At 33.7% G+C, this 16,743-nt stretch overlaps 1 protein-coding gene across 1 annotated transcript in view; it reads left to right on the forward strand.

Annotated features, from left to right (window-relative positions):
* LOC141298250 (cGMP-dependent protein kinase 1-like) overlaps positions 1 to 16,743 on the forward strand; it is a 269,682-nt gene that overhangs the window by 77,127 nt on the left and 175,812 nt on the right. The window contains exon 3 of the mRNA XM_073828761.1: positions 9,952 to 10,065. Coding sequence (XP_073684862.1) covers positions 9,952 to 10,065 — 114 coding nt within the window. The remainder of the gene's footprint in view (positions 1 to 9,951; positions 10,066 to 16,743) is intronic.

The following is a 16,743-nucleotide window of genomic DNA, read 5'->3' on the forward strand; positions in this document are numbered from 1 at the left end:
ATTAATTAAATTAATGGATTAAATGATCAGATGTACAATTAACAAAAATCATCAAAGCATCAAAAAGGTTTTTGCATGCACATGTCGATTTTTCATCTTGTTGCTTTCGACCCCTAAAGCATGCCACATTTAGACTCCTACTTACAGTAGGTTATTTCCCTTGGTTGTGGATGCAGGCAGTGATAATAGAGTACAAGTCAGTATGACCTGCCCGAAAACAGGCAGATAGTCACAGCTCCCTGATAACAACATCCTTCTTTTGTGCCTGTCTCATTCCTCATATTGCCCCGCCAAGATAAAGCCGTCAGAACATGATGGAAATCTAATAAAACTTTACTCTGAAGAGAAGACATCAACGGTGTTACATTGGGTGTGATGTATTACTGTGATGCAGGTGTCAGAGTGGACTCAAAACGTGTGACTTTGAATATGAAATGCTTGAGACTTTGACTTTGACATTCGAGTTGCTGTTACTTTTGAGTTGACTTGAAGTTGTATGTCAAAAAATAATAAGATCAGCCTATGATGTTGTTTAAAACAGGATCCCATTGTTCTATGTCGATTACGGAGTTAGCTGGATTTAATTGTTGATGATTTGACACAATCCTGGATTATTCTGTTCTTCAAAGCTCGTCTGAGTTGTTGTCATAGCAACAGGTCCTTAAGCTCAAACCCGCTCAGGAGCAGGTTTACGTAACATAAACAGGATTAGATGGCTTGCGAAGGTGATACTCAAAGACTACCAGACGCAGATTCATTCTTCGTTCTCAGAATAATATTGAACCAGAGGCAATAATATTTTAGTGCTATTACAGTACCTTTAGAATGGTTACAACTTACGATACCATTAAGAAAGTATAACCCTCAAGAAATGATCAGGATGTTTTTCCCAGCTGCCTAAGAATTCCACTTTTAGAAGATTTTCTAATAGCTAAATGTAACATTGCTTTAATAAAATCCAGAAATATAAATTGTATTATAAATTTTAAATGTATGTTTCTAGCATGTTTTCAGACATTCTAGCATGATTACGTTTGCTAGCATGTTGCTAGCATGTGTTAACACGTCATAGCATGATTTAACGTTGCTAGAATGTTTGCAGTATGTTTTTGCTATTGCTAGCATATTTCTAACATTTGATAAGTTGGTACAGATTTCACTCAGTTTTCATTCAGTTTTAACTCATTGCTAGCATGATTTATTATGTTGCTAGCATGCTGCTAGCATGTGTTACATGTCATAGCATGTTCTTTGTATGATTTAACATCTTGCTAGCATGTTTGTAGCATGATTTAGCACATTGCTAGCAAATTTCTAACATTTAATATGGTCATATAGGCTACCATGATTTAGCATGAATTATTACTTTGCTAGCATGTTTTAACACAAATAACATCATTTAGCAAGATTCTAGCATGACTTAAAACATTATTGTTATTATAGTTTAGCATGATTTGCATAATTTAACATGTTGCTAGCATTTTTGTAGTATGTTTTAGCATATTGTTAGCTTATTTCTAATATGTTTAATATATTATTGATACAGTTTTCACTCATTACTAGCATGGTTAAGTATGTTTCTAGCATGTTGAAAGCATGTTTTAACATGTTCCTTGCACGATTAAACATGTTGCTAGCGTGTTTGTTCTGTTTTAGCACATTGCTAGCATATTTCTAACATTTTATGTTGCAGATATTCGATTTCCTTTTTCAGTTTTAATTGCATTTTCACTCAATGCTAGCATGATTTAATGTGTTGCTAGCATGTGTTAACATGTTGTAGCATGGTTTAACATGTTACTAGCAGGTTTGTAGTATGTTTTAGCACATTGCTTGCATATTTCTAACATTTACGTTGGTACAGATTTCACTCTTTCAGTTTCCATTCAGTTTTTACTCATTGCTTGCACGATTTAATATGTTTCTAGCATTATGATTGCATGTTTCAACATGCTGTAGCATGTTCCTTGCATGAATTAACTATTTAGCAATTGCTGGCAAATTTCTGACATATTTAATATGTTAATATAGGCTACCATGACTTAATACATTGCTAGCATGGTTCAGAATGAATTATCATGTAGCTAGCATTTTTTAACACACGACCAATAATGCAGTTTAACAAATTTCTAGCATAATTTTATATCAGTTATCATAGTTTAGCATGTTTCAATATATATCATGTTGCTTGCATGATTTAACATGTTGCTAGCATTCCTGATAGCACACATACATCTCGGAGACGTCTGTTTGATGTCTGCTTTTACATATGCAAGATGTAGTTTGCTCATCTGCAATACGTCTGTTGGACATTTCCTATCAGATGTCAGATAGATGTTCATTAGATGTATTTAAGATGCTTATGAATTAGAATGTATGTAAAACTGACATCTTACAGACATCTGCCAGACGTTTGTACACAGCAGATGCTTTCCAGATCAAGAGATCTTTGACAGACATCTTGCAGACATACAAGTACTATCTGGGATGTTTGTAGTACGTTTTAGCACATTGCTAACATATTTTTACATATTTACCCTGATAGCACAGGTACGTCTCTGAGAGGTCTATTTGATGTCTGCATTTACATCTGCAAGATGTATTTTTTTGATTGCTTGCTCATCTGCAATACGTCTATAGGATGTTTCCTATAAGATGTCAAATAGACATCCATTAGATGTCTTTAAGATGTTTATGATTTAGAATGTATGTAAAACTGACATCTTACAGACATCTGCCAAATGTGTGTACCCAGCAGATGCTTTCCAGATCAAGTGATCTTTAACAGACCTCTTGCAGATGTAGGTGTGCTATCTGGGTAATATACTGCACTGCAAAAAATACTTTTCTTACTTAGTTTTTTTTTTGTCTTGTTTCCAGCCAAACTATCTAAAAATTCTTTAATAAATCTTCTAGGATTTTCTAGAAAAGTAAAAATTATTTTCTTGTTTTCAGAAAATACAAGTCAAAATTAAGTGCATTTTTGCTTAGAACAAGCAAAATAATCTGCCAATGGGGTAAGCAAAAAAACAAACAAAAAAACAAACAAAAAAAAAAAAACCAGCAAAAACAAATCAAGATTATTTTTCTTACCCCATTGGCAGATTATCTTGCTTGTTTAGAGCAAAAACACAATAAATTTAGACTGAAAACAAATTTTTTCTGAAAACAAGAATTAGTTTTACTTTTCTAGAAAGTCCTGATTTAAGAATTTTTAGATATTTTGTCTGGAAACAAGACAAAAAATCCAACGTCTCCGAGATGTACGTGTGCTATCAGGGTATATTTCTAGCATATTGATAGCATGTGTGAATATGTCATAGCATGCTCCTTGCACAATGTAACATGTTGCTAGCATGTTTGTAGTATGTTTAAGCACATTTCTAGCATATTTTTTAAGATATTTAATCTGTTTATGCAGTTTATTTGAATGAAATCTGTATTTGTGTATGAAGAACCAGATTACCTAGAGAACCATTTTAGTTGATTTGGAATTCGTCTTATTATCTCAGATGTACAGTATAAAGTGATGAAGAACAGGGCCTGCTCATTCATTACCACACTCTCAAAAAGGATGTGTTAATTTTTTACACATTGTTTGTGTTATGTCTATTTTAGCACATTTTGTGTTACTTTGTGTTAAATGTGTGTTAAAAACGAAAAAGAAAAAAGAAAATATCCAACACAGTGTGTCCAACACAATATGTGTTAAATATCAGCCAATCACATTGCTGCTTGCCTCACTTCATGAGCCGTTATTCTACTGAGACAAGCTAATTTCCTCGTGCTGCAAGTTTTCATCGTCAGGACATAACTTCGATGTGTGAAGGTAAGAAATGTTTGTATTTGCCATTATACGTTTTTAAAATGTCTTTTGTGATCGTTTGGAGACGGTCGAGGGGCATTTGGCACATATATACGTGGTAAAATTGCCTCACGAATGCCGATGCGAGCTGCGCCTGCGTCTGCAGCACATCACGACGGTGGGAGCTTATTTTAACAAGCTTTATAGTTTCTTTTGTTAGATTAATTGTGAACAGAATCGCTTTTAATTCATCATTGACACGTAGTGCTAATGAGAAAATGCATTCGTTCGTCGCGTCTTTCTCTTTGAAAATGAACAGCTTCGTTGTGACATGTATTGTGCAAATTGCCCTAAGATGCTAACATAATCTCTAATGCTAAAGCTTTTCTTGCCTTTTTAGCTATCGCTATTTTACAATATTCGCTATGTGTAGCCTATAAATAACAAAAGTATCTTTATTTTACTCTTGCAGCTTTGAATGGAAGACACTCCTGAAGTGCTTGTGGCAGTTACTGACATGACAGAGACAAACGAGAGACTTCATCTCACGACCATCACCATCACTTGTATGCTGATAAAAATATGTAAATAAAACGATTAATGCTTAAGAGGTTGTCAAATACCACATTTTTTTTAAAGTACAAACTTTATAAACCATTAACAACTTTTCACTCAAGGAACAATTATATGTTAAAAAATGACTGTATTGATTGTTTACCTCTCTTTTTTAACCTTTTTGAGTTTTTATGTAATTGTTAGTAGCAGGTTTAATAAATTGTGTTTAAATTATACATTAGTTTGCAGTGTCTTTATTGCATACAAAAATTTGGTAAAAAAAATAACACATAATTGACACAAACTGTGTATTTATAACACAATAGTGTGTAGAAAAAAATCAACACACTTTCTGTGTTAGCTGGAATAACACACTAGTTGAGTTAAAACTAACACAAAATGTGTTGTCCTTAACTAGACACAAAGGTGTGTTAAGAAACAACACAGGCTGTGTTGTTTTTAACACATCCTTTTTAAGAGTGCACACATCTACATTGTGTGATATTTCTCTGAACAAACTTTTGAATCACACCTGGATATATTTAGGCTTTGTCTTCGTAAACTCAAAGCGACAAGTGGGTAGTTAGCAAAGTGGTGTCCCATAGAGGAAACAACATAATTTTAGCTTGCTAGTGCCAGCCAGTAGCTTTTCACTTGACTATTTTTTCTATATCAACTGTTACAGTCACTGAGCCCATGAATCTGGGTCAGTTTAAGTGTTTGGTAATTACATTTTTTTCTTTTTTGTAGTGGGTGACCTGATTTTATCCATCGCAAGTTATAGCTGTATGATAAAATTACTTCCTGTGCCTCAGCAGTGTTCTGGAAATCAGCATGATCTTTTATTTAGAATATTTACTAAGACTTACAGACCAAAGCCCAGAACTTGCCTAAAGGAATAGTTCTTATAATAGTACAAAAAAAATGAAAATCTGCAAAAAAAATCCAAGATGTAGATGAGTTTGTTTCCAATGGATCTTCTGCACTGAATGTTTAAGCCACAAGTAATTCACACCATTCCAATCCATCAATGAAGATCTTGTGAAATGAAAAGCCGCGCTAAACTCAGTTCTGATGAATTCTCAAAATCTAGGATGTGAGAATTGACTCTCTGGACTCATGTCTGCCACGTGTACTGTTTTTAATCTAAATAGTTAATTTAAAAGCTTAGCATCATATTTACACATTGTATGCGTGGGCTAGTGTTCATGGTGGGCTTAAAGTGGATGTTTTTGTTTCATGCTGTTCGAGGTTGGGATGGCCAGTGGTGTTTGAGATCCATCATTAGACAGACCCCAGGTGGCAGGAGAATAGAGCCACAACAAACTGATTCTGGGTCAGTGTATTTGTAGCCTATTTGGATTAGCCTTGCTGATAGCATCAGAGCTCCAGAATAACCTACCAAGAAGTATTATGACGAAAATGAGTGGTTCTTCCCCCGTGGAGAGGAACCTTACTGTCAAGTGTTCAGCTGATTAAAATTTGAGACTGACTCACAAGTATATGAAAAAAATAAAGTGGATGAGTTTTAGAGAATTTACAGGCCATAATATTTTTTATATATATGAATGTAAAAACAATTGGTGATTCTCAGAGTATAACACTTTGCATCCTAAGCTATAGTTCCCCTTGCAGAATATGCAAAAATTTTATACACAAGTAATTTTTATTAAGTACTCTACTGAATAAGCTATTTCACATAACAGATGTTTTCCAGCGTCTTATGCATATTTGACACTTTTCAAACAATGACTGTATGATTTTGAGATCCATCTTTTCACACTAAGGGCAACTGAGAACTAGTAAATAATACAAAAGGTGAAAACATTTACTGATGCTCAAAAAGGAAACACAATGCATTAAAAGCAGGGGGTGTACACTTTTGAACAGGATGATGTGTAAATGTTTCTTATTTTGCTTTAAAATATTTTTAGCACTGCTCCTCAGAAGCTAATACTTACATGTTTCCCAGAAAATAATATAAGTACAATTTACCGTTCATCTAATTCACAAAATGTATGCATCTTGCTTCTTAATGCATTGTTACATTATTGAGCATCAGTAAAAAAAAAAAAAAAAAAAAAAAAAAAAAATTCTCTCTTTTTTAATTTTTCCTTCAAGAAACATGGACAACGGATGTTGTTAAAAATATGATTTAACTCTTACTTTCCCTAAGCGTTTGATCAGTAGTTTATCTCAGTTTTCACAAGAATATTTAGTTGTAATGGCTACTGAAAATTTTGCTTTGCCATCACAGAAATAAATTACATTTTAATTAGGGCTGTCAAATGATTAATCGCGATTAATCCCATCCAAAATAAAAGTTTATGTTTACATGCTATATGTGTGTTTACTGTGTATATTTATTATGCACTTATGAAAACACTCATATGTATATATTAGAGACAAATATTTTAGACTAATATATAAAATATTTATATTTACATATAATCTATATCATATACAAGTATAAATATATATTTACATATAAATATTCTTTTAATATATATACACATGTATGTGTATAATCACATATATTTATATATACTCATTAAATATACACAATAAACACACACGTATAGTATGTTAACATAAACTTTTATTTTGGATGCGATTAATCGCGATTAATCGTTTGACATCCCTAATTTTAATATGTATTAAAAAGGAAAACAGTTCTTTATATATATATATATATATATATATATATATATAATTCTACAAAATTGGTCAAAACTACTGTCCCACAACCAAAAAGCGCATTTAAAAAGCATGTAAGTATTCAAATCTTTATTATATATTGTAAACCATAATAATATTTTAAATATTAGTACTATTACTAGAAATGTGTACCTTAAAAATTATACAATTTGCATACAATTTTTTTGGGGGGGGGAAAAACCTCTTTTTTTACTTTTTTACGAGATGTTTCCAACTCTGACTTTGGACCAGTACTGTAAAATGACCCAAATCAGTGATGCGCAGGTCAGTGTATAAACAACCCGAACCCGACCGACGTTTTCAACTAACCCACCCGCAACTTGGACCGCAAAAAAAAAAGTAAATATTGTACCCGACCCGCTTCCTGACCCGCATGTTTAATATTTGCGACTGACACCAGAGATTATATGCGGCTATGCATTGGAGGAGATGCGTTCACTGTCAAACATCATTCGGCATTAATTAGGTAATTTTGTCAAAAGAAATGTTCTTGATTTTAAGAAAAATACAGATTGTTCTTGTTGTGATTTATTTTGTCTTTCTTTTATACAGATTTAAATAGTTTCATTTTCGAAGTACTCTAAATTATGTCAGTGATTCTCCGATGTTACATATGATCAAGAATTATTTTATTTTGATCTACAGTGTTAAGAAAAAGATTAGCCTATAGCCCTAAATATATATAGACTACAAGCTAATTCCTTTTTTCTTAACTTACTTCTAAAAATGATCAAGAATATTCAAGGTTGTATCAGCGATTTCAAGCCTGAAACATAAAGTGTCAAATTCAGCTGACCTTTCTTCACGATCCGCTCGCTGCCTGCCCCATAAATCGACTGTAAAAAAAAATGCGTCTCTCTGGTCAGCCTAGGGTCCGAGATATGCCAAAAAAACAATCGGTGCTATCAACTATTCCACAGAAAAACAAATAGTGTTCTAACCAATCACCGGGTTTGGTGTTGTGGACTTTCGCTCCGCCTCCCTCACATCCCTGCACCAGTAGGAAAGTCCACAACACCAACCCCCTGACGCTGATTGGTTGGAACACTGTTTGTTTTTCTGTGGAAAGGTTGGTAGCACCGATTGTTTTTTTGGCATATCTCGGACCCTAGGCTGACCAGAGAGACGCGTTTTTTTTACAGTCGATTTATGGGGCAGGCAGCGAGCGGATCGTGAAGAAAGGTCAGCTGAATTTGACACTTTATGTTTCAGGCTTGAAATCGCTGATACAGCCTTTAAATCAACTTAGGCTAGGTTAACAAATTTTCTTATACAAACATAACAAAGTTTTCATATATAAATTCAGGAATCATGAATATGACAAAATAATATAATTTTATATATATTAATTGTATAGCTATATTAGTTGTATCAAATGAATAAGGAAATTATAGTGCCTTGAATTTATTAAGTAATGTTTAATTTCGTTCGTTTCGCTCTCTGGAAATGTAAAGAAAAAATACCGTTTTTACTTGGAATTCGTTTTTAATCCCTGGTTTAAACAAGCATATACAATAGATAATTTATATATTATTGCTTGAATAAACGTTTACAAATACTGCTAGATATTTTATATTTAAGGAAATTAAACAGACCTAGGCATTTGAAAAGACATAGTGAAATGTGTCTAATAATTCCAAAAAGAAAGAGAAGCGTTGGACATAATCAAAATATTCGAGACATTTATTAGGAATAACATTTTCTTAACAATTAAGATGCTGCATGTGTTTATCCAGTCTAATCGAAGTGTGCGTCTCTCCCCCGACTTTCCCAACAAAAACCCCACCCCCTCTCAGAAAATACATAAAACTGACATTACTGAGCTATATGTGTTTAAAAGTAGCCTATTAAAATCGTACAATGGCATTGCTGCTCAGTTCAACGTGTTGGGAAATCGGGCATTTTTTCCCGCGTCAGCATTTATTCAACAGTTAATAACACTCAACATTCAAAAGGTAAATATTATTCAGCCAATAAAGTGTAGGTCTATGTATTTCATAGAAAATTGTGTCTAGTACTATATAAATTACAAAGGTTTAATTGGCATCTTTATTTCAAACGACCCGACCGACCGCGAGCCGAATATCATTAAAAATATTTTTGGATGACTTGTAACCGCGGGTGACTGCAGGCACCCGCTCATTTTGGATCAATCCGCGCTTCACTGACCCAAATACAGAGTAAAATATTTACACGCACAGTCTTAAAGCTCATATCTGGAGGCCCGTGCCCCCGGCATGCTTCTTATCTCAACAACATGACATCACTGTCAGTCTGTGCGTAAACATCCTTTTCTTTTTACGTGCCACCTTGCTGTTGCCAGCGTTTAGCAGGAAGCGCTTTCTTAGACCTACTTTATTCCAAGTAGGGCCCCCCGGAAGCTTGAGGTGAGGTGACAGATGAGCTCCTCACTGAAGACTGTTGTTGAAGTTCCCATGAGCCAACGCAGAGGAAATTACGTGTGTCTTACACATGAATCCTGAAATAAAGTCCCAGGCTCTCTTAGTATGCTTTCACCGCATCCCATCTAATAGTTTAGACATAATACTCTGCTAATCCTCTACTCCTTTCTTTTATATATATATATATATATATATATATATATATATATATAATTTCTCTGGCCTATTTCTCTTTGTGCTCATTACATTAGAAGCTCCTGCTGTTCCCAGTGATTTTCCCTACCCCATTCCCCTCGAAGCTTCTGCTCATGTCTGCTGGCCTAATGAAATGAGACTGTTATTGGAATGTATTAGGCCAGGCTCTGTCCGATCCAGGCAGCCGGCACGGCTGCATTTCCAGACTGTCATGCTTACTTTCATGAACAGAGCATCATCAATGGACTTAAGGATTTATCTTCTGATTGCTTTCAGATGGTAAGGTGGAGGTGACCAAGGAAGGGATGAAACTCTGCACCATGGGACCGGGGAAGGTGTTCGGAGAGCTCGCCATCCTCTACAACTGCACCAGGACTGCTACGGTACAGAGTGAGTGTGGAGAACAACAATGCACCTGCACATCCACATTATTATTTATTAAAGGGGTCATGAAATGCAGATTTGCATATTATGTTTCTTGAGGTTAGATAAAGTTTGTGCCAAAAAAGCATAATTTTCCATCCTCATTTTCACTCGCTTTGAGAAAAAAAAAAATGTGTTACCTCTTACAGAAGTGTAAGTAAACACCCACTACTGTGATTGGCTAACCTCATTGCACTTGTTTCATGCCCTTCTTTAGCACATGTTGTGTGTTTTGATACTCAAGATGAAACGTTGTGTGCTGTGATGGCAGTATGAGTCAGATCTTAAGGTAGAAGAATTGAAACATTACAACCACTACACTACAGTCATCTATTTCTTACCTTTTTTTAATCTGAAGAACCTTCTTTCGCCACAAAGAACCTTTTGTGAAACAGAAAAGTTCTTCAGATGTTAAAGGTTCTTTATGGAACCAAACAAAAAATAAAGCACCTTTATTTTTTAGTGTCTGATTACAACAGTGTTTCACTTTGATAATTGTTTTTCTTGGTTAATTGCTTAATTTTCATTTTAGAGTTTTAAAATAAAGCAATAAGCCTCAAGAAGCAGTGGTTTAAAGTGAATTTAGTTCAGCTAAATGGTGCATAGTGGAGCATAGTGTCTAAAACCATCTTGTTTTACGGTAAACCGTGGCTTCATGGGGCTTATTGCCCCAAAATATATTAAAATCCTATGCCATACTTGATTTAAAATACATTTATTTCATACTAAGTATACTTTAAATACATAACATATTTATTGACATATCATTTAATACTTCCTAATATAAATTCACATTTTGTAATATTATGCCTGAAATACCATAGTAAAAAGTAATAGATTTAAAATGCATTTATTTTATACTAAGTATAGTTTAAGTCAATTAACATATTTACTGACATATCGCTTGAGACTTGCTGATATACAAATTGTAATTAAACTTTATTTGGAGTACTACTTGTGCACAATTTTCTTCTTATTAAGCCTAAAATATGTTTTAATATCACTGTGAATGAGGATTGTATGATCTTAAATTTCAGTCTTTAAATGCAAAATATTTAAAGTGTAGCTAAAGTATACTTGCAATAGTTCCACTTTAGCACAATCAAATATACTTAAGTATATCTTTAGTTGGACTTCAGCACTACTTCCACAAAATTAAATATGCAGTGGTGTGAAAAAGTGTTAGCCCCCTTCCTGATTTTTTTATTTTTTTGCATGTTTGTCACACTTCAATGTTTCAGATCATCAAACTAATTTAAATATTAATCAAAGATAACACAAGTAAACACAACATGCAGTTTTTAAATGAAGGGTTTTTTTATGAAGGGAAAACAAAATCCATACCCTCATGGCCCTGTGTGAAAAAGTGTTTGCATACCAGCAAATCCACCTCTGAATGGCTGAAGAAAAACAAAATGAAGACTTTGGAGTGGCCTAGTCAAAGTCCTGACCTGAATCCTATTGAGATGCTGTGGCATGACCTTAAAAAGGTGGTCCATGCTCGAAAACCCTCCAAAATGGCTGAATTACAACAATTCTGAGTGGGCCAAAATTCCTGCACAGCGCTGTAACAGACTCATTGCAAGTTATCACAAACGCTTGATTGCAGTTGTTGCTGCTAAGGGTGGCCCAACCAGTTATTAAGGGAGGAAACTGTTTTTCACACAGGGCCATATGGGTTTGGATTTTGCTTTCCCTTCATAATAAAAAACTTAATTCAAAAACCGAATGTTGTGTTTACTTGTGTTATCTTTGATTAATATTTAAATTTGTTTGATGATCTGAAACGTTAAAATGTGACAAACATGCAAAAAATAAAAAATAAAAATCAGGAAGGGGGCCAACACTTTTTCACACCACTGTAGCAGTTTAGTATACCAAAAGTACAATTGGAGGGTATTTTTATTAAGTAAATAACATCTAAATGTATTTGTACTATACGTAGCATTAAATAAATGTATTTAAAAAAAAATTGTCTTTCCGTAAAGATGAGTGTGTTTGTGAATGTGTGTATGTGTCTGCATGTGTGTGTGACAGTTTGATGGAAATTAGGATTATATGCATCAATTTCAAAAGAAATGTGCATTTGAATTGAGAAGAAAATCATAATGTAATAGAAAAACTTATTTTTGGCCATTTTCCATTGTGGTACACTGTTGCCATATTGCAGTGTTTTCCTAAATACCCCCCAAAAATCATTTTTTCAAATATTGTTTTTTATTTGTATAATTGAAGCTATTTTATGTAATGAAAACGTATATGGAAAAACAAAACAAAAAAACAATTAATATATTTTATTAATTTATTTTATTACCAACACTCACAATGATACGCTGATTTTATTAGCAACACTGATACGCTTGGTGACTTAATAGCGTTAAACACTGGTTTGACGTTTATTACAAACACACTGTAAAATTCTAAATAAATATACTTACCTGCATTGCCTCTGGCATTGCTTTATCTTTTAATAAAATATATTTTGAAAAAGTTGTTCTTGTTTAGAATAATTCACAAAACAGTCGTTGTGAAATGTGAAGAACAAACTAAAACTTTATCTTTCAGTTGTTTAGGCACGTCATTAACAAAAAAACTTCAGCCATGCATTTCTAATACTCAGACCTTTAGGAAGACTATGCAAGTAAGTTTTGAGAGTTGCAGTTTCTTTACATCCATTGACAGAACAATTTCTAGGTTTGGTCTTATTTGACATTTACACTACTAGTCAAAAGTTTTTGAACAGTAAGATTTTTAATGTTTTTTAAAGAAGTCTCTTCTGCTCACCAAGACTGCATTTATTTGATGAAGTACAGCAAAAACAGTACAATTTTGAAATATTTGTACTATTTAAAATAACTGTTTTCTATTTGAATATATTTTAAATGTAATTCATTCCTGTGATTTCAAAGCTGAATTTTTAGTCATCCTTCAGAAATCATTCTAATATTCTGATTTGCTGCTCAAAAAACTGAAACAATTTTTTTTATTATGATGTTGAACACAGCTAAGAAGATTTCAGGTTTCTTTGATGAATATAAAGCATTTATCTGAAATAGAAATCTTTTGTAACAGTATGAATGTCACTTTTGATCAATTTAAAGCATCCTTGGTACATGAAAGTATTAATTTCTATCATTTCTTTACCAAAGAAAAAATGGATATTTCTATTCATCAAAGAATCTTAAAAAAAATGTACTCAACTGTCTTGAACAGCAAATCCGCATATTAAAATGATTTCTGAAAGATTATATGACACTGTAATGATGCTGAGAATTTAGCTTTGATCACAGGAAAAATTACATTTTAAAATATATTTAAATAGAAAGCAGAGATCGTTAAAAAATTAACAATTGCTGTATTTTGTATTAAATGCAGACTTGGTGAGCAGAATAAAAACATTTAAAAATCTTATTGTCCAAAAACTTTAGACTGGTAGTATACAGCAGTGGTTCTCAACTCCAGTCCTCAGGGCCCACTACTCTGCACATTTTGTATATTTCTGAATCTGACACTCTCAGTTCAGTTCATGAATCTTTCTCCTAATGAGCTGATGATCTGAATCAGGTGTGTTAAATGAGAAAGACATACAAAATGTGCAGAGCAGTGGGTCCCGAGGACTGGAGTTGAGAACCACTGGTATACAGTATATCCAACAGCAGTATTGCTCTTGTGATTGATAGACAGACAAAAATTGTTAAGAAAACACTTACTTGATTACATACAATGATGACATGTCAAGGGGTGCATCAAAGGTACATTTTGATTCTCCATTTCATGACCACTTTAAAATTGAGTGTACCTTGTGTGCAAAATATCAGTTACATATGAACACATGAGATTGCATATGCAAATTTGCAGACATGCATGCATGAAAATGCACATAGAAAGACCGTTTCACTTCACAACTGTGCAAAGACAAACCACAGTCTGGAGTGAGTAACCATGGAAACACACACTGTGTTGTCATCCTTAACTTACAAAGAACAGCTACTCTCAGGAGGGAGTAACCATGGAAACCACACACACACTCACACACACACACACACACACACACACACACACACACACACACACACACACACACACACACACACATGTTGGGTTTACATGTTTTATGGGGACATTCCATAGGCGTAATGGTTTTTATACTGTACAAACCGTATTTTCTATGGCCATACACCTACCCTACACCTAAACCTAGCCCTCACAGGAGATTGTGCACACTTTTACTTCATCAAAAAAACTCATTGTGCATGATTTATAAGCCTGTTTCCTCATGGGGACCTAAGAAATGTCCCCACAAGGTCAAAATCTACTGGTATTCCTATCCTTGTGGGGACATTTGGTCCCCACAACGTGATGAATACCAGGTACACACACACACACACACACACACACACACACACACACACATGCAACACTGTTAGGGATATATGCTATATCTACATATGCGAAGTAACCTAAATTCCTTTGCGTAGAGTTTTTGTCTGTTTCTTTAAACATTTTAATGCAATATTATAATAATAATATTTGAATGCAAAATAAAATATGAGGCATGATAGTGTCATGATTTTTTACAGTTATGTCTACACAATAAAAAATTTAACTATTGCTCTCTTCATGTTTGACAAGGTTCATATGTCTTGTACGTCTAAAACAATATGACAAGCTAATTTGTATGCATGTCAGCCTGGCAAAATAATTTGCAAGCCTCACTTAATTTAATTATCTAAACGCACAAAGCATAATGGCTCCGGTCCTTCCCCTGTTAAACCAGACGCAACACTGTGTTTTATTAGAAGATTCTGCATTGTTTGTCTTGCTATGTGATGGTACTTCAGTCTTTGCTAAAGCACTGATCTTTTGTGTGTTTGCGTCCTTGATATTGACACTGGTAGGGATGTTAGCTTTGGTGTGCCTAGCGTGAAATAATGCGATATATACCAGCGATGGAAGGAGGTGAGTCAGAATCTCTCTGTCTCATCTGCATCTCTTAAGTGCGACAAATGCCAGGCCATTTTCTCAGATTTAAAGAGAGCCGCCAAGATGAGAAACACAACCACAAAGCCATTATTTTGTCATGATGAAGTACAATCTTCAGCATCTTATTTTTGTAACATTGTGCCTCTGAGACAAATACAAGTACTCCCTGTCTCTCGTTCTGTTCCTCTCTCCCTTCTTTCCTGCTCTATGTTCTCTGTGCAGCAGCTGTTGCTTTACAAAATCTGATCAAACAATTTTTTATTTTTTTTTGGTGCTGGTTCTTTTTTTCCTTCTTCTTCCAGAGTTTTTCCCTTTTTAAATTTCTTTATTTATTTTTTGTTTGAAGTTTTGCACACATGCATTACAAGATGTATGGTAAGCAGTAGGCCTATATGGGAAACAGGAATGGGCAAAAATAATTTAAAGAATTTGCTCTCTTTCCGTCCATGTGCCACAGAATGTTAAGTTGGATTTTTAATTGTAATTACATGATTTTTTAGAATTTTAATTTCATTTTTTGATTTTGGAATCACGGAATCCAGTCATAAATGTGGAATTTACTGTGTAACGTGGAATGTCACAAAATTTTCCACATTTTGGATGATATGAATCAAAAGTAGGTCAGTACACTTCAATCAAAATGTGATATGGACTAATGTCTGTCAAAATTAAGCTGCAAAAATACTATTTAAATATATATATCCTGCATGTTCTGCATGTCTCTGTGTGAATGAATGGAGCAGACGCGTGGTTTTGTTTACTTCACACATACTGAAGTGCAAGTGACGCTCATGGTGTTTTCAGCCTCTGTCATCTTAAAATATGAGTACATAAACACTAGAACTACTCTGAGAGTCACTTCATGAGCATTTTTTCATTTTCTTTGAGAAAAACTATCGTCATATCGTATACAAACAGAAACTTAAAAGCTCTTTACAACAACCCGTCAAAATAAAAGTTTGTTTTAACTTGAAGAAATTGTGACAGAAATATACTACTTAAAGGTGCAGTGTGTACATTTTTGCGGCATCTAGCGGTGAGGTTGTGAATTGCAACAGTCCACCGCTCACCCCTCCCTTTACAGAACTACGGTAGCCAATACAGGATTGAAATCACGCCGTTTTTGACAGCAAAGAATAATGAGATTTCTTTTAAAACGTAATTGAAGGAATTATATTTACTTAATCATTCAATAAAACAATGTTATTGTGAATATTACTGTTACTTGTTCATCATTGTGTCAGTGTGCGGTGTATGTAGATATAAACTGATAATTCTAAGGTAATAAAAACATAATGGTTCATTGTCTTTATACACCCCTGAAAACATAGTTATGTATATTATATTGCAACTCTGTCTAGAGATCATCTTAAATATTACACAGTGCACCTTTAATGTAATGATAGGACTTGTACTTATATTACAGTTATTATTTAAAAAAAACAACATTATTTTTAAGGAACATTTGGCAGAAAAAATATTTAAAAATTATTTATGGAAAAACATTTTTTTTTTCATAAAACCAATTAATTAGACATGCTTTTAATTATTAAAATTTAATTAAACCATTAAAATTAATTCCAGAAAATCTATCAAAAACAGAAGATTTACAAGATTGAATTTAATTTACTTTTTGTTTCAAGACATGCTTTTTAATTAGTA

This window comes from Garra rufa, chromosome 22, assembly GCF_049309525.1.
Source record: "Garra rufa chromosome 22, GarRuf1.0, whole genome shotgun sequence".
Classification (NCBI taxonomy): Eukaryota; Metazoa; Chordata; class Actinopteri; order Cypriniformes; family Cyprinidae; genus Garra; species Garra rufa.